The 21,374-nt window shown below is 40.1% G+C and overlaps 1 protein-coding gene across 1 annotated transcript in view; it reads right to left on the reverse strand.

Annotated features, from left to right (window-relative positions):
- Positions 1-588: 588 nt before the first annotated feature.
- LOC143355728 (uncharacterized) overlaps positions 589-21,374 on the reverse strand; it is a 38,645-nt gene continuing 17,859 nt past the window's right edge. The window contains exon 2 of the mRNA XM_076790815.1: positions 589-1,675. Within this exon, the coding sequence (XP_076646930.1) occupies positions 1,537-1,675 (139 nt within the window). The 3' untranslated portion in view covers positions 589-1,536. The remainder of the gene's footprint in view (positions 1,676-21,374) is intronic.

Raw genomic sequence — 21,374 nt, forward strand, 5'->3', positions numbered from 1 at the left:
TCGGAATCTGAGTTGGTTTTCGATAATATTTTCATTCCTTAGGAACATGAGACAATTATACGCTATTCGGTTTTGTCCGGAAACGAACAATTAGACTCCCTCGTACGGACGTCTATAAAAATTGAAAAGTAAAACACAAGATGCAGTAAAGGGTGACATTAAGTGCGATTAGATAAGAGATTCATGGCCCGCACGTTTGGAACGAATGTCTGGCTATTAAAATAGTTACGAGCGTCGTAAAGACTAATTAGGTGAACGGAGCTGTTTCGAAGACTGCATTGTAAACGAACGGGCATCAAAGTCCTTGGAATGTAACTTCGACGTTAGGTGTCTGGGTTCTACCATATAGTTACATATAGGTACTAATGTTCTTAATACACGTATGACACGCATCCTTCACCTACTTACTGACAAAATAATGCGAAACCTTTCTTCGGATTCTGTCGATTGTAATTCTGTGTTCATACAGAAAAAATTTAAGTAAAAATTTACTAAACAGTTCACCAAGTTCTATCCTCCTGTGTTCGTATCGCAATCGTATTGTAATTCGTTTTTATTTCTTTAATATGAATAAAACACAATAACTAGAATGGAAATATAAAACGAACTGAACGTGTAATAAAAACTACAGCAAGATCTTCCGTGCGAAATTGTGAATCATTATTATTAACCAGCGCATAAGAGTTCGCTTAAAAATATTAAAGCGCATACAACTTATTTATTCATTGATGACCGCGGTCTTTTAAAGAAATAATTAATTTCCAAACTCGAGTCACCGTCACAGACGAATTTTATGCGCGAACATTGCCAACGAATTTCGAGTTCGGTCGTGTGTAGCGTAATAAATAAATAAACACAATAACAAGATTTATTTCACGGTTGTAATGGAAGCGAACGAATTAGATCCGAAAGGGAGGAAGGCCATAGACACCGCGGCACGCGGATCGGTAAATCTACCCTAACTTCTTTCACAATTCAATTTCCCCGCTTTTGTATCAAAAAGAACATCAGACACGATATTCCGTAATCTGGCGCAGAAGCACAAGAGGAAAAAGCAATTGAATGAATAGAAACGCGGAATTAGATGGTGGCACGAAACCACGAATACATCCTGTTAAATGATCCCATCGTCTACAACGCGTTTCCGAGAACGCCCGTCACGAAGAAAACTAATCAGAAATTCGTTCAGAAACATGTTCCCGGAAGCTTCTGTTAATATCTCAAAGTGAGTTTCGTTTCGCGTGTGCGGAAACCGCTTTGTACAACTTTTGGGAGCAAAATTGGGGCTAGTGGGAGGAGCTGGGGCCAGAGGGTGGGGTTAGAGGCGTGGCTCGGGCCAATCGCACGGCTTCCGCGCAGCGGTGGGAGGGCCTCGCCCCGCCCACTAGCTCCCCGGAGCTCCAGGACCCTTCGAATCCGTTCCGCAGTGAAAATTCTCGTGGAACAGTCGCTTGAAACACTAAATGATCAATCCCGATTGCTCGGGGGGTACTCTAAGCGCTTCTGCGGGTCCACTGGTCCGGTTTATTCTCTCTCTCACATACACCGTTCGCTCGTATTTGCCAACCTGTCCTCCGACTGAACGGACTTTTTTGGCTTGTCTTCGCGGCACGGAAATTGCGTGCCCTCCACGAAATGCACCCGTTGTCCTAGCTCCGGCGTGAATCCGAGCAACCTACAATGCACACGAGAAACACCGAGATGGTGGTATACGATCAGTCAAAGGGCTGGCTGCCCTCGGGGGACGGGGCACACACACCCTCTTCCACGATCCACGAATGCTTGGCTCTTTCAATCGGCCCAGCTTTTTTCGAGAGAGACAGAGAGAGAGAGAGAAAGAGATTGATGAGCGTTTATGGAGACGGAGAGAGGGTTGATGCAGCAGAGGCTTTCGGGAACGTCCTGCGGCCAGACAAGTTGCCGTCGATCGAAAGAGAATGTTCTGTTTTACTCTTCGCTCGGTCGAACTTGATGAAAGCGAGGAGCCTAGCCGTAAATTCTGACCTTTCGCCGAGGCGTTACACAATTGTACATCATCCAAAAGCGTAGAGCGGTGCCGAGGGTGAAAGAAAGCGTGCGAGGGGCGTTTTCTAAATTATGCGAAATTTTGACAATGTTTTCTCTGAGGTCAACTCGGTATGATCTAGATCAACTAGGTTTGCTATTCGAGGGTGCGAGCGGAAAACGTGTACAAGGGCATGAGGTGATTCCTTGTGAAAAAATAAGAAAGAAATATACAATAATACGTCTAAAGGTTCGCTTTCGTGAAAATGCAGCAGTAGGCGTGCTATTAGCTAGCTACTGGTCTGATCATGACCAACCAATTCTACTTCCAGCATACAGGTACTAAAGCACGCGGATCCGACGGACCTTTAAACTCGATTTTCTCGTAAACGAGGCCGTTAAACGGGAAAATGCTACTCCTTTTTTTCAATTTATTTTTATGCGTAGAACCCTCCCCCACCCCCCTGCCACTCGTAGCAGCTCGGACTTCGGAGACAAGAAGAACTATACGAGGAATAGTCACGCTGAAGCAACGTCTCCGTGGCAGACGTTCGCAATTCGAAAAAAAATTTCACGCCCACCGTTTTTGTTTTTTTGTTTTTCGAGCCGAACGACGAATCGCAGAGCCAAGCGAACGCGGCTCTACCGAATTGTTTATGAAATCGAGACTCGAAATCGAAACTTGACAAATGCACAAACTGACAGAGAGTTTCTTTTTCGTCGCACCTCGTATTAAACAGCTCTGTTTAATTAGCTAAATTAGCCTCTAATGCAGCTCGTTGGTAAGCGGACGGATCGGATGGACAAGTCTGCTGGCTGTCAAGTGGAAAAGGGAGCAACGATTTGACAGCGTGTGCGAGGGAGGGGGAGAAATCGATCGGTGGAAACCGGAGGGAAAGGAAACAACGCGCGGGAGATCTATGGCGGGAAGATCTATTCGGGATCTATTCGGGTTCGCGGCCACAGGCGCAATGAAAATTTCAACCGGCTCGAACGTAGGGTAAAACCGGACGAAATCAACTCCGTAATCCGATTAGGTGCAAGATGCGCACCCCGACTCGGTGTTGTTTTTATTCGTGCCACCGCGATCCTCGATGAATATGCGAATGCCCGGGCGATCGTGAAAATTGCCAAGCGGATTTTCCTGGAGAAACAGGGACACGTCGAGAAACTGTGGACCAAATTTTTCAACGACACTGTCATTTACGGAGAAGTATTTATGTATTTCGTGAACAGAGACTGCGGATTTTATTTACTTTATCATGTTACAAATGTCCGAATTTAGGATTGCAAATCTTACGGAGCGTTTCGATCAAGAAACACCATTAGAATCTACTCGCAGTAATATTCGGCCACTTTTAAACGAACCTAACGATTTGGATTTTTTTTTTTGAGAAGTTAGAACAATTAGTTTACCACATGACATGGAAAAAGAATTTTGAAAACATTGCAACTGGTCGGGATTATAGAGAAAGTACTAAAAGTTGTTATTTTGCTTTTGTAATTCGTTGACAGAATTAGAACGACACTTTCGTCCAAAAATTTATTTAGAGATTAAGTGTACGTCGGTTTGATGTTACTATTCAAAATCGAACATTTCGTATGCAACAACCTAATAATCGATACATTATTCGAATTACTAGAGGAAGAAATGAATCACGATTTTGGATTGAAAAATACATATACTGCAAGTATTATAAATATAATAATAAATACATACTAATAGTAACATTATAATAGTAATAGTATAATTCAAGAATGTTGTTCAAGAATTGACTTTTAACAATCTGTTTCAACTATTGTTATTAGTGTCATTATCGATTATTATTAGTATCACGCTTTGCAGAAACTGCGTTCAAATTTTCACGTTAAATATTGAAAAACTAGAATTCAAAAATGTCTCAGAAGTGCATCGGATATGGCTACTACGCAACGCTCTGTATAAACCGAAAAAAATGAATAAAAAACGGTATTCTGATATCTTCAGCACACAAAAATCGTCGACAAAAAAAAACAATCCGCGAAAAAATTGACACTCCAGACCAGAATAGCCTCTGACTGGTTCGAAATCGCTGGACTATGGCAGCTTAAATGAAAATACAGGATAGCGATGCAGGTTTTCGTTCGGAGAACAGGCAGAATATCGACGGGACGATACAGAAAACAATAAGTCGGTGGAGGATGCTAATGAGAGAAGCCTCCGGTTATGAGAGCTCATTGATCCGTTGATGAATCGCGGTGTCGATGAAAGAATATGTGTGCCCCCTCCCTCGAAGTGCTTGAAACAGTGGAAAAAGTAGCGTAAATGGCTTGGGGGATTGACACAGGACAAAAATACAAGCTACGCGTTACCGTACAAGGACACGCGCACAAAAATCTCTACTTACGCTACACAAAAATCACGATCAAATCTATTCCGAGCTGGACGTCAACAATACGCGGTCAAAAAAATTGTTTAAAATCGTTGTCTGTTGTTTCGATGTCCATCTTGCGTTTGTAGTTGATAGGGAACTTATTCTTTTAAAAATTTTTGTGAAATAATGTTGCTAGACTGTACATTTTGCATTTGGTAGTTGAAAAGAATTTTACTCTCCTGAAAGTTAAATTAAAACGAAATTCTGTGCAAGATTGTGTATAGACTGTAATGCAATAAAAATGTGATCCAAAATTTGTATGTATGGAAAAAGATTTTTAAAAAAATGTGTATAAAAATTCAGAGTCCAGTTACTGTGCATAATTATTATGCAGTAAACGATGTTACATTAGCTAGTTACTTAGCTTGCTATAATGTTATCAGGGAGACATGTAAATTTGAATAAAATTTCCAGAAACGAAAAGCAAGTGAGAAGATCAAATAAAAATGGATCCTGAGATAAAAGTGGAATCCGCAGTCAGAATGGAATCTAAATAGATCTGAAACGATTCGTTAGCGGCAATTGTCGATGACCACCGCAGCACTCAACATGTTAAATCGACGACCCTCGTGCACCTTTGTCACAGAAGGAAATTAATTTGCATAGAATACGTGGGAATTAATCTACATGCAACACGTACAAATGCCCGTGCAGGATAAACGAGTTATGAATAACTCCTTCCATAAATTGCACGTCGACTCTGTTCCAGTTTAAAGAGCGGAATGCTAGAAATTGCCTAACCGGTGCGCAAGGGTCACTGTTAATTAAAAAAAAAAAAGGCGAGACGATAATAAAACGCGGATGATATTTAAAACAGGTGTTAGGCAGGTGCAAAAATAATTTTCATCGGTCTAAACGTCAGCAATTTTTCTGGAGCGACTTTTCATCTACTATACTGCGGATCTTTATGCAAAATGAAAATTGTTTGCATCAAAAACCAGCAAAATAGCCATACTTTCATCATTTTAATTTTTATAATAAATGCATAAAATCCGCAACAGTACATTTATGAAAAGTGCAATGCTTCATCTGTCGATTTCTGTCTTTTGTCGTAACTGTTTATTATTGCATATCAAAAATTACGGAAAGAATATAAAAAAAATTAGAAAAATTAGTTTCAAGAATTCCAAAACAATGTAAAATATTAATCACGAAAAGACGATTCGTTCGTCAAAGTAACTTGACGAATATTCAAAATGCTTCTTGCACTTGTGACCTTGTATGACCTTGAACGTCATTGCGTTGTATGCGAATGAATTTGTCTTGACAACAAGCTTTTATACGATATATAGAAAACAGATAGCATTAAATTTATAAAAGTTGAAGGTTACCTTCACTTCTGAAAAAATAGTGCAAACAAGGTCCGAGGTCAAGCTCCGAGGTCAAGCATGTTTTTAGGACGTTCCGTTAAAAACCTAGGTCGTTTATGTTGACGACTCATTTTCGTTACTGTTCTAGATTTTGAAAAAATCTACAAAAATTCTGGAACACGTGTTGAAGTCTCTACTTTAATATACAGGGTGTCCCGCGAACCGTGAACAACCGATTCAGAAGTAATTCTGCACGCAAAAGTGGATCGAAAAGAAAGAATAAATTTCTTTTGACACCTCGTTTCGCACGAGCATTCTCTGAATTTTCAAACTCGATTTAACCGAAAACGAAGCATCAAATGAAAAAATTTTGTTCTTTCGTTTCGAATCACTTCTGCGTGTAGAATTACTTCCCAATCGTTGAACCGTTGAACGTCCAAAAAATTGACGGGGAAAAAATAAATATTGGAACGGAAGACATTCAATAGTACAATTTTCGACCGAAGTAAAATTCGGGACCGAAAACCACAATTACTTTTGCACCGGCCTAATATATTTTAGCAACTCGGCCGAATTTCGACAATTGAACAGCCATCGAACGTTCGGAAACAAAGGTCATTAAAGCGAGCCTCGTCGAACTGGCAAGCGTGCGTGGCCGCCATTAATTAAACGCTACGAAAGCCCGAATAAGTTAAAATGTGTCGTCGCTGAAATATTACTGGTTCCCAGCTTTAAAAATAGAAAGAGAGAGAGAGAGAGGGGGCAAGGGGTGGGGGCAAGACGAGAAAAAGGAAGAGGACGAAAAAAAAATTGCTGCAGCACGTTGAATTGAACATGAGGACGGACACGAACCGGGCGAAATAAAATTCGCGGATGCGTTGCTCGTGTACATTGTGGAGTCGCGTTAATAAAATTCTGTTGCCATATTTACATCCTGAGGAATCAGGTCGCGCGGTAGCGCGTACTATCATTCCGGAAAATTGACTGGGGCACGTGCAATCAAATCCTGTTCGCGTTCGAAAAACCGTCCGGGAGAAGAATTTCGGTAGTCGATAAAGACCGACGCGGATTTTTGGCTTTTGAATATTCAGCGACGCGTGCGCGCTCCCGCGAGCTAAATGCGAGCGAAAATATCGAATGACTCGAAAGACATGATACAATTTTTATCGATTCTGTAGGTAACTTGTTCAATGGTAAATATTTTTTATAAAAACTTAGGAGATTTTGCTAGGAAATACAGTGGACGTTCGATAAGTGAGAAGATTGGGGCTTTTGGGCGGAGCGCGCACTTATCGAGCAGCGGACCAAGTATGTCTTGTTGGCTGGTGGAGTTCTGTATTCTTCTTGAACCCATTTGCAACGTACTTTACTGTATAAAGCTGGTCTATTGTTGTTGTTATTAGATTGCGGATTTTATGCGTTTATGAAAAAAATGGGTGCACGTAATATTAAAACAGTAAACACATTAAGGCAATTTTTGAGAACTTCCATATATCATTTTTAATTTATTAAAGTCGTCAAAGGTAGATAGAAATTTTGATATGGTTTACTTTACAATTTAAAGGTAATTAAGCAAGAATACTTTTATTTTGCACAAAGATCCACAGTCTGGAGTAAACAAACAAATAAGCTCCGAGCTATATCATGCTTGGGCTCGTTTTAATCAGAAAAATGTCACCAATACGTTGACAAATCTTTCACAAATAACTAATGAAAAACAACAAAGTTATGCAACTAAATTAGTACCGTCTCACCGGTATATCAAGCTTCTGGGCCTCTCAAGAGACACATATAATAAATCAATTAAATTTTTTACAAATATGCACATCTTCATTTAAAAATTTTACTGTACATTTTCGACTAATTTCCTCACGATTCTTCTCTGGTTTCGAAAATTCTTTCACGAGGGCCAGTTCTTCAAACTCACCCGAACCTAGAGGGTTCTAAATTCGTAAAAGATAACTGGTGGCAGAAAATCATTTGGTTCGTCCATTTTTATTCACAGTTTGTCTTTTTTATTTCAGTCGTTTGACAACGAACTCGTGCTAATCATGATGCTCCGCAGCAATTATAATATTAGCGAGAGGAACGGCTCGCGCGAGCCGTGGCTTCGACCTCCGATCTTTCCCGAGCGTATGCCATCGAAAGAGTCGCATTAATTCCATTATGAATGGAGGTCAAGGAAGACTCGTTTCGGTCGGAGAACAAAAAAGTGGGGGGAAACGAAAAGAGCTGCTCACACACACACACGGGGAGGGGGGGGGGGTAAAGTTCTAATGGAATTTAATCCCGCGAGAAAGTGAAACGACGGCGAAAGTCAAACACGAAGAGACACACCGGCCATCGGTGACCCAAGTTACAGGGAAAACCTCTTTCCTCTCCGTTTCTGCGTGTCGAGTGGCCCCTTCGAGAGGGAGGAATCTTTTAATGAGCGTGCCGTTCACGAAGGTATCGCTGTGCTTGAATCGATCGCCGTTTAACTGAAACGAATTTAATGTCTGCCCTTCTCGCCCCGCCGCCATTATTTTCAGTTCAACGGGTTGCGTATCTGATTAGTAGCTGCGATTACCACTGGTAATTAGTAGACTGGTATTTACGCGCAAATGAAAATTGTCCGAGTCTACGGTGAGAAATCAGAATGTGGTTGTTACACATGCATCCACGAGGAATTATACAACACAATTTCTGTGGGTGGATATTATTAAAAAATTACTACAAATTTCGATAGACACATTCTCGTTATTTTATACGAAGTTTGTGTTAGATTTCGAAACAATTGATTACTTATGGGTCCTTCTAATAAAATAGTCAAGCGTAGTGCTCCGCAAGCCTAGTGCTGATGATCTAGGTTGAATTTGCGTTGTGTGCATTAGCTAATACATAAAGTAAAAGCTAATACATAAAGACTGTATAGTCTAGGTCAGGCATGGGGACGGTAGGGGCCCCTCAAACGCTTGCTTCCCCCCACCAGCCGCTCTTTCGTGCAATGCGCGCCTTCGTCGCGTTCGATTGGTCGCCACCATATGTACCTTCGTGACGTCCTTTCTCCATGGTAACGGCGCTTAGTGGAAGGGGACAGTGGGCGCCATGGTGGGGGCACTGTCCCCAGGTTGAGAAAATCGAGGGGAATACAATGTACCCCCCTCTGATCACGTGACCAGTCTAGCATCGCCTCTGGGGGAGGTTGGAGTGTGCTCATGGTGGTGGAATGGGATAATGGAAGGGGAAAAGGAGGAGGGGAAACAGATACCCAAATGGGCATCTTCTGGCGACACTGGGTGGGGGCGGTTTTGTTTTAAGAATCCAAAAATATAGTTGTACATTGCTAATAATGGAATCTCTGTATGTTCAGTCAACCCCATAAGATATTTTAACAATATTAAAGGCCTTTCTTTATTTAAGTATAAACCTTTGTATATCTTAGTCTCCGTGTCTTTAAAATCCTTACTCTTCAAAGACCTTCGTCAAAGTCCTTTCACTATAAATATTGAAGGGGTTGACCCCCTTATTGGATCTAATATACACAGCTAATAATTGAAACTACAGCGGATTCAAGAAGTGTTTGAACACTAAATACCCGATTCTCGAAAAATTTCCTATATTTAAACTGTGATGATTTCGTAAAAAGTGATCGTACAACAATAAATTCGGGCTCGTTATGAAGCTAACCTTTAGTTTCATCGTGCATTTTATTCCAAGACTTTCTTCATGATGTAGCAAGCGAGCACGTTGTTCTTCGCAACAAGATTGCCCTCAGTGTCGCCAGATTAGGACTTGTCTCCCACTCTACTCTTCCCCTTCTACGACGTTATTCCCCTCTTCTTCCGGCGGCAAGCACCCCCACGCTTCCGCCACGGATCGGTCACGTGACGTGACGCGCGCACCCGATTCGCGTAGCGTCTGCGCCTGCGTCCTGACTAACCCGGCAATGGCAGAGATAGGCTAACTGTACTCCCCTCAATTTCCCCTGTCCGGCGGCACTGGCTCCATCAGTGAAAGACCATTTGCCCTCCATTTTCTCTGATCCCCGAAATGAATGGGCCTCCTCCGTACGTTCGCAGCGTCCATTTAAGAAAGACAGTGGAGCCATTCTTTTTTGTTGCGAACGGTGACATTGCCTAACGAAGAACGCGTCGGATGAAGTCCGGCAGATGCGCGGAAATACCGGGGAGAGGCGCGAATACACAAAAGGCTCGAATCCCTAAATGGGTCGCAAGCTTTTTGATCGAGCTTTCAGTCCTCGATGCGCGTCCGCCACTCCAACCCCTCGAGCTCATTCTTTCGCACTCTCTCTCACTCTCTCTCTCTCTCTCTCTCTCTCTCTCTCTCTCTCTCTCTCTCTCTCTCTCTCTCTCTCTCTCTCTCGTTATCTCTGCTCATTGTGATCCCGCCGGGTGAAACTGATTCCTTAGCCGAGCCTCCACAATCAGAGTCAAACGGAAGTTTCTCTTCTCCCCATTCCTTTATCCCGATCCAGCCTCCCTCGTGCCGAGTCACACTTTATCGGGATTCCGCCATTCACCGATTGAACGTCTGGTCCACGGTTTATTCGGATTCACGAACCGTTTATCTCCGCCCCCCACCCCACCTAATTGGCCAGATTACTGTGTTTTCTTTCCCGATGTTCTCGCTTTGAACACTCTATCGACAACGTGTCGGTAATACAGATTTCTGTATTAAATTAAGACTAGATTTTTGGGGACCACTACAAGTGACGATTTCACGTTACTTTATAAAAATAACAAGAATGTGTGTCTATCCTCTTTATCAATCTTTTTTTTTTTAATATACAAAGATAAATAAATTTGTTCGTAAATTAAAATTTATTATAATCCAATATTTTGACGTCGACCCAGCGTTAAATGGGTATTCCCATTTCGAGCCGTCGATTGTAGACAATTTATGACACAAAAATGGTTGGGTCATTATAGGTGTTTAAAATGTTGTATACATGTATGGATACAGTTGAAAATAACATAGTGTAATTTTTATAAACTTGTCGTTATTATTATTGAAATAGTCGAATCAAATGGGGCACATTTCAGTAAAACAAATTGTTCATTTACATAAATAATTCTGTTGAAGAACTTGTGAGAACCGCGAACTTTGTTACGAACCTATTAGTTACGCTTTTTCATTATCTTTTAATTGAGTCCAGCATCATTAGCGACTTCCATATTCATGAGCACGCCGACACATTCGCATTGGTAATTTATTGTTTGTTAATCAAACGACCAGATAATGTTAACGATCGGGTAATTATTATTGTCTAAAGGATGATCATTATTCAATAAGTATTCCTCTGTCGTCGTATCTGTGCAACATCGCGTGCATTACATATTTACAAATTAATTTACGATATCAGATATTAAATAGAAATCTGTTCCACGTAATGCAGATATTAATGAGGTACAGCTCGAATCGGCCCTTTATATTGATTTCCATTAAAGCTGTCTCCTCATTCTCTATTTTCTGAGGATGTTTCCACGATTATAGATTAATGGATTATAGATTTAAATAGATCTAATCGGGCCGACCGCGTTTCCATTTGGAAATTTCGGATACACGAGTCCCGCCACTTTGTTAGTTTAAATTTTTTAATTCCCTTATAATATCGCACGCATGGCGATAACCTCGAATTGAATTCCACTAACGTGAATACCCTACAATTCGCGTAATTCCTAACATAATTTTGAACCTTGGGAGTACCAAACTTTTGCGATAAATATACCGTTTTATTTCTGCTAATTATAAACTATATTTAAGAAAAAGTGAAATATATGTGCATGTAAAAAAATGGGAGTTGGATGTACGTATTTACTATGCAGAGGTTTTCTCGCGGATTTCTGCAATTGCGTAAGCCGAAGGCGTTACGATCTATGGGGTAATTAGCGTCGCGGGCGATCTCTCAATTTGCAACGTTTAATAAACCGTGTCGCAACGGCTTTGCGTTTGACGGTTACAGGGTCCAATGGCTCGTTTGAACCGTTTTAATCAACGGTTTCCGGCACGGGATCTTTCATACGACCTGGAGGAATCGGGCTCCGGTTAACTGAGAAACTTTCCTCCGCACTATACCAAGAGTTTCCGGTATTCGTTTCGCATAAGTTCCACCGGACGATAATGTAGAAATTAGCGGCGCGGAGGAGTCCCCCCCCCCCCCGACTAATTAACCTAATAATAAAGTTGCGCCGGGAACAAGCGAGTCGAACGAAACCTGAGAAGTTTCCCTGAAATTCGCGCGATTATTCCGAGCCGATAAGTTTCCCTAGGCTCTTCGTTAACATAATAATTACCCGAATGAATGCCCGCGCCCGTACGCGGTGTTTGTTTCGCGTGGATTCGGTGGGAGCAACGAAGATTATAATAATGATCGTTGTAGGTTTAGTGTTGGTTCGATGGGGTTACAGAAAAGTCAAAGGTAGACCGATAATAATAGCTTCGATTGGTAAATGTTTGGTGCGATGAACTTCTTCCAATTAGAATTAATACAATACTCGCTACTTGGACTTTAAATAAATCAAATTATGCACGTTATTCTTGAGACATGAAAATAATATTGTAGCTAATGTAAGACACAAGTATCTATATTGTATATATAAAATTTGGTGCGAATCCGACAACATTTGTAAATGTTATAAAATATTTATTGCGGTGGTGTACTGGATCAGGTCAGTGTATAGAGCGTTTGAATTTTTAAAAAATTATATATGCACATCAGACTTCAGATATAAAAATAATATTACAATTACTATAAGTTACAAGTATCAGGGTTATATATTTATAATTTAAATCGAATCCGACAACATTTGCAAAAGTTATTAAACATTCACTGGAATGATGCACTGAAACAGGACCGATGTGTAGAGTTAGAGTATTTTAACTTTAAACAAATAAACTATGACTTAAGATTTGAAAATAATATTGTAGCTACTGTAAGACACAAGTATCAGGATTATATATATGAAATTTGAATCGGATCCGATAACATTTGCAAAAGTTATTAAACATTCAATGCAACGGTGTACCGTGTGTCCATCAGAAGATGGCAGTGAGAATCTTATAAGCACCACGTGACATCCCCACTTTGCGCTACACGTCTTCTATTGGCCGAATCGCTTGACAGCAAAGCACGTATCGTGTGTGACTGGGACACAGCGAGCGGTGACCAGTGTTGCCAGATCAAGACTTGTTCCCCCACTCTAATTTCCGTGACACGTCTGAGTAAAGTAACTGACATATTAACACTAGATTTACGGGACCCGTCAAAATGACGGTTTCTAATATCTTTAATTTACGAATATTGAAATTGTAAAGATGCATCCACGAGGAATTATTTGACAAATTCATTTCTTTGCATATATATTCTTAAAAAGATGGCCACAAATTTTGACAGATACAATCGTGTTATTTTTGTAAAGTAATGTAAAATAGTAATTTTTAGTGATCCGTAAACCTAGTGTTAAAAAAGAAGTTTGTTGGAATTCAGGTTGGAAAATGTTTATTTCGCAGAAGGATCCTGTTTACCGATCAAACTGCCACGAATCCGCGGTAACGCATTGTTTCCTTGGAGGACCTAGACGCGGAACAGAATCCATCGCAGCAACTCATCAAATTTCGAGCAGAAGCGTCCGCTCTAATTTCAGCGCGTGAAAGTTTCAGCAACCGCGGGACTCCATCAGAATTATCATACGCTTTACATAATTCCGTCAGCTTGTAAATTCGAGTACATTAAATTCCGTCGCCGCCATTCCGCCAGCTAGGAAAATAGAGCGAGCCTCGCCTCGGCCACCTCGCTTTCGATTTTCATCTCTTTGCGACTTTAATGCATCGAAACCGTCGGTCTCCGCTAACGAAGCGAACGCCGGGCCTCGAAAAATCCGGAAATCAGATCTCGAATGATCAAGCGAGTTCAGATGAGCCCGGAGTCTCGTCTGTGAGGGCGCACTTGTGTTGGAACTGCAATAATCGATTGCAGCGGTGATGAGAGCGAAGCTAGAAGTGCAGTCTACTTTCTTTTTTAATCGAAGCGTTTGCATTAACGGGGTAGACCCGCTTCGATATCTAAAAATGTCTTCCGAGGAATTTTTTCCAGGAGAATTAACGAGCGAAAAATTCCGGGGTTTCACAATGGTGTTAACATGACTTTTGCCTGTATTCTCCATCTTTTTTTTCGAGAACGGAATATTAAAAATTCCCGGAGTTATTCGGGGTTTTTGGGATAGCTTCGTTTTTGGTACATCGATGGATTTTTTGGAACAATTTTTTCAATTATTAAACTAGAAGGTATTATCTAAAATGTAGCTCGGATATTTTGGAAAATTTAGTGGTTTAATCGGTTATAACTTCGAAAGTGTTAGAGATATCAAAAAAGTCCCTTGCTATATTTTAGAGTAGTCTATTCAGAATACTCGTTTGAAATCTTAAGCAAGTCGTAGCTAATGAATTTAGAAACTTGATATTATACAATTAGTATATGTACTTCTGAGCATTTGTTACGAATGATTGCGACACGGTCACAATTTCTATGAAGAGTCATGCACAGTCGCAATGCAAGAGAAAATTGTATGCTTAAATCATGAATAATACAATTAAAATTGAGAATAAAATTTCTATTGAAGTCAACTGAGCTACATCGATCTTGCTCTACGTCGAGCCAAAGCTAAGGGTTCTATTTGATTAGCGTTCTCCGTGTTGCATTATTGTTAACACAATCGCATTTCGAAGGGACATCGATAAAAGCAGCGACAATAGAGGATCGAGGATAATGCAGAATCATGCTCGCGAAGACTGGACACGGATTCCCATTATTCACAGCGAATGATTCGCTTCATCAATTTCAGTTGACCGATATAAAGTATGAAATAAAAATTTACATCCTCCGTCGTTCTTCTTCCTTTTCCGCATAGTTACCAAGATGGAAATCAAGTCTGTCCACTGTTGCGTAACATTCTGCTGCCGTGGAACAACCGAGTGACAAAAAAAAAAAGTTGAAAGAGCGTTTGCACTATAAAATTCACCGAGCGGCATGTTTTCTTAGTGCTTCAGAGACAAATGGACGAATTGTTTGTCGGACGTGTATTTTCACAACCGAAACACTGCATTAACTTTGAAACCGCAGAATGGAACACGTAGTAAATTTGCATTGCTGTCGTGAGAAGCATAGCATTGGTTTTAATCTCATAATCTCGTGTCTTATTTAACGTCACGAGACTGGCGGATCTTTATACGCAAAATAACAAGTTTTTAACCGAACTGCGAGAAATAGAAGTTAAACGAACGCGTATTTCTTCGTTTAATAATTTTAATAAGCTGGGGCAAAAATGGGACACGAAATGAATTTGCATTGCTATCGTGAAAAACGTAGCACGGTTAAAAGTTTTATTCTTAAAATCTCATACTTTATTTAGCATTACGAGAATGTGGATCTTTATGCAAAAGAAAAAGCTTCTATGTTAACTGAATATGAATAATAAGTTATGGCATAATGTGACAGTATTCGCATATTCCTCTGATGCAGCTTTCTTCGCAGTGCTGTGTTTCACGTTATCCAGTCTACGAATTTTTGCATCGATGTTTCGAGAGAGAGAGAGAGAGAGAGAGAGAGAGAGAGAGAGAGAGAAGTCTGCTGCGATTTGGCAAATGTTTTCTTTCGATTGCACGAACGTTTGTCGATTGCTTGTATAAATTTGCTCCCGTAAAAACCATATCCGAAGCCATCAAATCTGGCGATCTTACTGGCCAGTCAATATTGCCGCAATATACACGAAAGAATCGTACACTGAAATCATTCTGGCCAGAGGCATTTAACAATTTCGACGCGTTCCTCCACCGTGTGGCCGTTCCACGATGATTTCCCAAAGTTTTTACCATTTGATTGACAAAACACGATCGACCAAACAAATCCAGACCAGCACTGCCGGCTAATTGAAATCGCGTGGTTGCTGCAGCCGCACTCGGTCGAAACGGGACAGTGTAACCAGCTATTAGTGCATTGCGGATCTTCGAACTCGGTATATATTAACAGTCATCGATCGCATTTTCACGTGACGACTTTTCCTGTCATAAACCGTCATCCTCTTATTCCAAGTTCTGCAAAATAATCTCTGAATAGTCTCTCTACACCGGTGGTTCTTAACCCGGGGTGCGAGAGAAGTTTATAAATTTTCGATCGAAAATTTATTTCTCAATAAATACATTATCATGCAGTACATGTAATTTTCGAAATAAAGAAATAGAAACACATTTCTCAAGGGGGTGGCAGAACTTATTTTTAGATTAAAGGTTACGGGCCCGGTCTTCGTAGATTCGCGATAAGGTAGAGTGACTACATTACCGACGAAAAATGGTTTCACGTGCCTCAAGTTTTCGTCCTTAAATAAGAACATTTTGTCGCTGGTAAAGGGCTCGTTCGAAAGAGGAAGGTTCGATCTAGCGCGCGCTGGTCAGCAGCTGCCGAGATTATGCAGATATTTGGTGATATAAGCATTAGAAGTAGGCTTGATCCAACTTAAGGGCCCGGTCTTCGTAGATTCGCGATAAGGTAGAGTGACTACATTACCGACAAAAAATGGTTTCACGTGCCTCAAGTTTTCGTCCTTAAATAAGAATATTCTGTCGCTGGTAAAGGGCTCGTTCGAAAGAGGAAGGTTCAATCTAGTGCGCGCTGGTCAGCAGCTGCCGAGATTATGCAGATATTTGGTGATATAAGCGTTAGAAGTAGGCCAAAAATTGACGATGCCGTCTGCCGTGGAATCCGAGCATTTTTCTGCCATTGGATGAGTTTTCTGGATGAAATCGAGAGCAACGCGCACTAGAAAATATCTCCAGCTACAAATTGAGCTATATTTTGTCTTGACTCTCTGCGAAATAAAGTCGAAAAACTTGAAGCACGTTTCTGGCGTCGGAATTCATAATATCGATAATGCAGAGGAAAAAATGTGAGAAGTTTAGTCAGAGACTTAAGACCCGTGGGATCAAGACCAAGACGGATCTTAAGTCTGTGAATGGAAATTATTAATTAAAAAGTCACGTGACTATCCCGGGCCCTTAAGAATTAAACGTATACTCGATCAACGCGAAGTTGAGTCGAATGAAGCTCCGGAGATTTCCATGATTCGCGAAGGATCCATGACGGTCGTCGCCGGTGATATTCAAATCGTCAACGACGCGCTTTGTAAATTGACTCCTGGCCAATTCATGGAAATTTATTCGGTCTTGTTCGTACCCGCTCCACATTCGTACCGGGAATGTTCGGCGAGTTTTAAGAAAGAGACGTAAAATTCCGCCGAGGAAAACCAGTTCAATGCCGGCAGTAAATTCTCCCCGTCTAGTTATCGTTATTATTGTTGTAGAACGCGTTGACTCGGGAATATGGCGCTCTTGGAATTCCGCGCGGAGTGCCAACCACTTTTCTAAAGTGAACTTCCCGGAGAGTACCTCGAAACCCTACGCTTAGTCGCGTTTTCCTAATGGTGGCGCGAGATTGCAAATGTTAAACCTTCTGGCACCTTGTACAATCAATTAAAAAGGTCTCCGTACACTCTTGATAATGAAGTAACTCTCCTCAAAGTTGTACAAATGATTTGTATTTTCTCAAGAACTTGGAGAATTAGTTTACTCGAAGAAAGGTTTAACCCTCAGCTGGTACGATGACATGTTAACAAATATTTAATCAATGCTCAGGATTTGAAACGAAAATTAACGTTTGAATGTAGCACATGAAACTACATTTTATGCTACAAAAAAAAAAACGTGTAACAAAACGCTCGCAATGAAGGCGTGTTTAAAGATCGTATCAAGTGACGTAGATGAAATCTCACGAAGTAAATGACCAATTATTGTGGAATTTTTATAGGCTATTTCACATATTACTGCCTCGTCGGTACCCAAATTAGATTTTTATACTACGTTTATTATGCCTCTTTTATTAAAAAATTGCTGAGAAGGTGAAGTTTTGGAATTTGCAATTTCTCTGCGTTCGCCATTTTGTCAATTTATAATAGGAATTATTTATCTCAGTATGGACGATAAAACTGTGAGCCGCTGTGGACCCACATAAATTAATGCTAATAATTGTTTAATGCGTAACAATTGATAATATAACTATTTGTGGGGTTAATAAGGGTTAATTCTTGCGAAACTATCAAGCAAGAAAACACGAAGATCCGTGAAATCAGACAGTTCACATGCACCAGCCTAACATTTTACGAAAGGAAATTAAATGCGGGGTGCGTGACAAGTGTCATTTAACGTGGAGAAGTCAGAAACGAGAGAGTGTAGCAAATTGAAACTGCAGTGACATAATTTGCGCCTTTATCTTGATCCCTGTCTCGGAAGTTACACAAAAGTTCGAATTTAACGGCGACGATGACGGAAATTAGTGTCTCAAGTATTCTCTTCCAGTTTCTCCAACCATCACATTCATCACCCCTTACTATTATGCGATAAATTGCAGAGTATGCAATCATTCGTGCGCATAATTTCATAATGTTATCACCCGACGCAAGAAACGTGTCACGCGTTGACATTATATTGAAAAATCTTTTTCTTCGTGTTGCCCGATGACTTGCAAAGGTCATAGTTGCTTCAGGCCATAGCTACATTCATAATGATTATAGCTCCTCATTTTTTACTTTCGATCAGCAGAAGACCGGTATCGTGACAACAGTCAACACACGTTTTTCGAAATATAATAAAAAAATATACGACTCATGTAATTTTGATTATCCCCACTTTAAAATAATATCTCGTGTACTCCAAATACTCGTAAATACGTGTGCAAAATGTTAGCGCAAAAAGTTCAATAATTCTGCTGAAAAAGATCATGGTGTTCAAAACATGGTGTATGGTGCATAAAACGTGCTCTATAAAAAAATATGTAACTCGTGCAATTTTTATTATTTTTCCTCGAAAGAAATAATGTATGTACACCAACTACCCACAAATACGTGTGCAAAATCCTGATGCAAAAGGTTCGATAGTTCTGCTGAGAAATATTCTTAAAAATTTGAGGGAAAACGGCCTCGAAAACCACAACGAAACAGGAGAAATGATTGCAAAATGTTTGAAATGAGAACGTAAGATGATTATAAGATAAACGTAGAGAAAACTCACTTGAAGCTCAACCCATAGACCTTGACAGGCTCCGGGGATACCTCGCAGGAGAGACAACTCAACCAACGAAAACACTCGATGAACATTTTCGCAGATAAGATTGCGCACGATATCGAGACTGCAACGATCCCTGCAGATGCACTGTACACTTTCGTTTTCGATCAGTTTCCGAGCCGCGGTTTTACTGGTAGCTCAGTTTTACCGACGTTGTTCACGATCCTGCCGATGATTATGTCATCGGGGCGCCGAGGCATGCTTCACTTTTGCAGATTGCCTTGCGAAACCATAAGTATCGCGAGCAAGTGCGCGGAGTTCGGTGAAATTGCGACGAAACAGTGCTCGGAATATTGGGTCCACCATTTCGAACAACGTACAACAGGATCTTTCGAGACACTGTCCCGAAAAAATAATTCTAAACGCAGTGCTGGGTAAAATTGATTAAAAAATGTATCAGGTCAATATGAGATTTTTCTTCAATTTTTTAGTTTTTCATTTTTGCACGTGCAGAAATGCGGGACAAACAATAAAAGAAACCTGCGTGGATTTTATGTATTTATAACGAAATTGAGTTGGTGAAATTTAAAATGGCAATGAAAATATATTATTTTGAATCTATTAAAATTATTAAAGAGCAAACAATTTTTATTTTGCATAGAGATCGAAAATGTAATTATGGCAACGACGTTGTGAATGGAAGATTCTTGACGCAATGATAAACATCTTGGTAGACCTATCGAGATTGATAAGCTATCTAGACTGCGGATTTTATGCATTTCTGATAAAAGTCAGTGGGAAGTGAAATATAAAACAGTGGGAAGATAAAATAATTCAAGAATGTCAACGTATCATCAACTTACAACCCGTATTAGTAAAATGATTGAAAGAAACATATTTCTATTTGATCCTGATTTCTTGCAACTACTGAAGACAATTTTTATTCTGCATAAAGATCTGCAGTCTATCAGTTGTTCAATCCTCGTTATTTTCAGTATTTTAAAAATCAGTTTTAAAAGCTATTTTAAAAATTTAGTGCTCCGAATAAAAGATTACAGTTTTGAAGTTATGTGCACCTTTTAGTTTAAAAATTATTAACTATTATCCACTGCACGGAGTTACATTTTACCCAACACTGCGTCAACTTTTTCAGAAATCCTTGGGAATCAAAGTTAAAAGCTTTTTACTCAAACTAAATTCTTAAAAATCCATTTAAAATTCCTTATCCCTCCGTTGCAAAATAAAACCTCGCCTATAAATTATGATCATTTAACCTCACAGATTTCACTATTTACGTCATTCTATTACAGCTTCAGTTTTAATTTAGGACGCTCATAAAATATCGTCTTCGTTTGGTTTCACAATTTTCGGGAATTACATTCCGCTAGAGCTCCGCTCTCGATTTAATTTATACGAAAACACTGTGGCAATGTAAATGGTAAAGAAGAGGGGTCTTTTAGTGTGTCTGTTTACATTTCTCTGCGGATTAATTAAGAAACACGTGGACGATTGTTTATACAAGATTTACACTTGATTGCTTCGCGGGTTTAACGCACGAGGAGCGCCATAGGCTTGTTCGGCCATTTAATGGTAACTGAAGCATGAACAGCGGGAAGGTTACATGTTCCATACGTTCACGTATACTTCGTGACCAGACACGAAGGACAACTGAAGGAAGCCATACTTTTTTTCGCAATACTCGAGTTTACCGTCGTAGATTTGTTTGGACACTGAGAGAGCAAACAAAAAGTTCACAAATCAGCTGCTTCAACATTTTGACGGTCGCGAACGTACCAGAAAACACTCGGGTTGCCGAGCCATTTTTCAAACAAGTCTTATTCACAAACTGCCGACCTTTGTGCATTTAAAAAATCAGTGGACTCCTTTACCAAACATACGTTCCCTGTTAAAATTACAAATGCTGGGTAAAAAATTCTTTCGAAAGACCAATAAAAATTTCGCTTTTAATTCGTGAAAAATGCAGATCGTAAACGTCGAATAATTTCATTTTCGTTAAAGACGGCTCAACTTCACCTTGGCAACCCAGAAATTTTTAACTTTTTATTATGCAATCCTGTACATCTTGATGAGAGAACGACAAAGATCAAAGTTTTAAGGCGAGGAATTCACTGGTTCAAAAATAATGCTTGTTTACCATAAACTCGAGCGATTACACTTCGTTCTGGGACAAGCTGTCGTCGAACAATAATTAAAATATAGAGAATTGTTATCGATATCAGCGCGCGCTTGTGCTGGCATCCAGTGATGCCACTAATCACCAACATGGCGGCGTCCCTAGCTGTCAAAAACGTTGAAAATCGCTTTAAACACGCATAACTTTCGAACCAGTGAATTCCTCGCCTAAAAGCTTCGATTTTTGGCATTTTCTCGTCAAGATATACAGAATTACGGAGTAAAAAGTTAAAAATTTCTGGGTTGCCAAGATGAAGTTTAACCTTAAAAACTTAATTTTTGAAAAATCCTTTGTTCATCTACCAAATAAAATCACATCAACAAGATGGAAACCACAAATAAA

This window comes from Halictus rubicundus, chromosome 7 (assembly GCF_050948215.1).
Source record: "Halictus rubicundus isolate RS-2024b chromosome 7, iyHalRubi1_principal, whole genome shotgun sequence".
Lineage (NCBI taxonomy): Eukaryota > Metazoa > Arthropoda > Insecta > Hymenoptera > Halictidae > Halictus > Halictus rubicundus.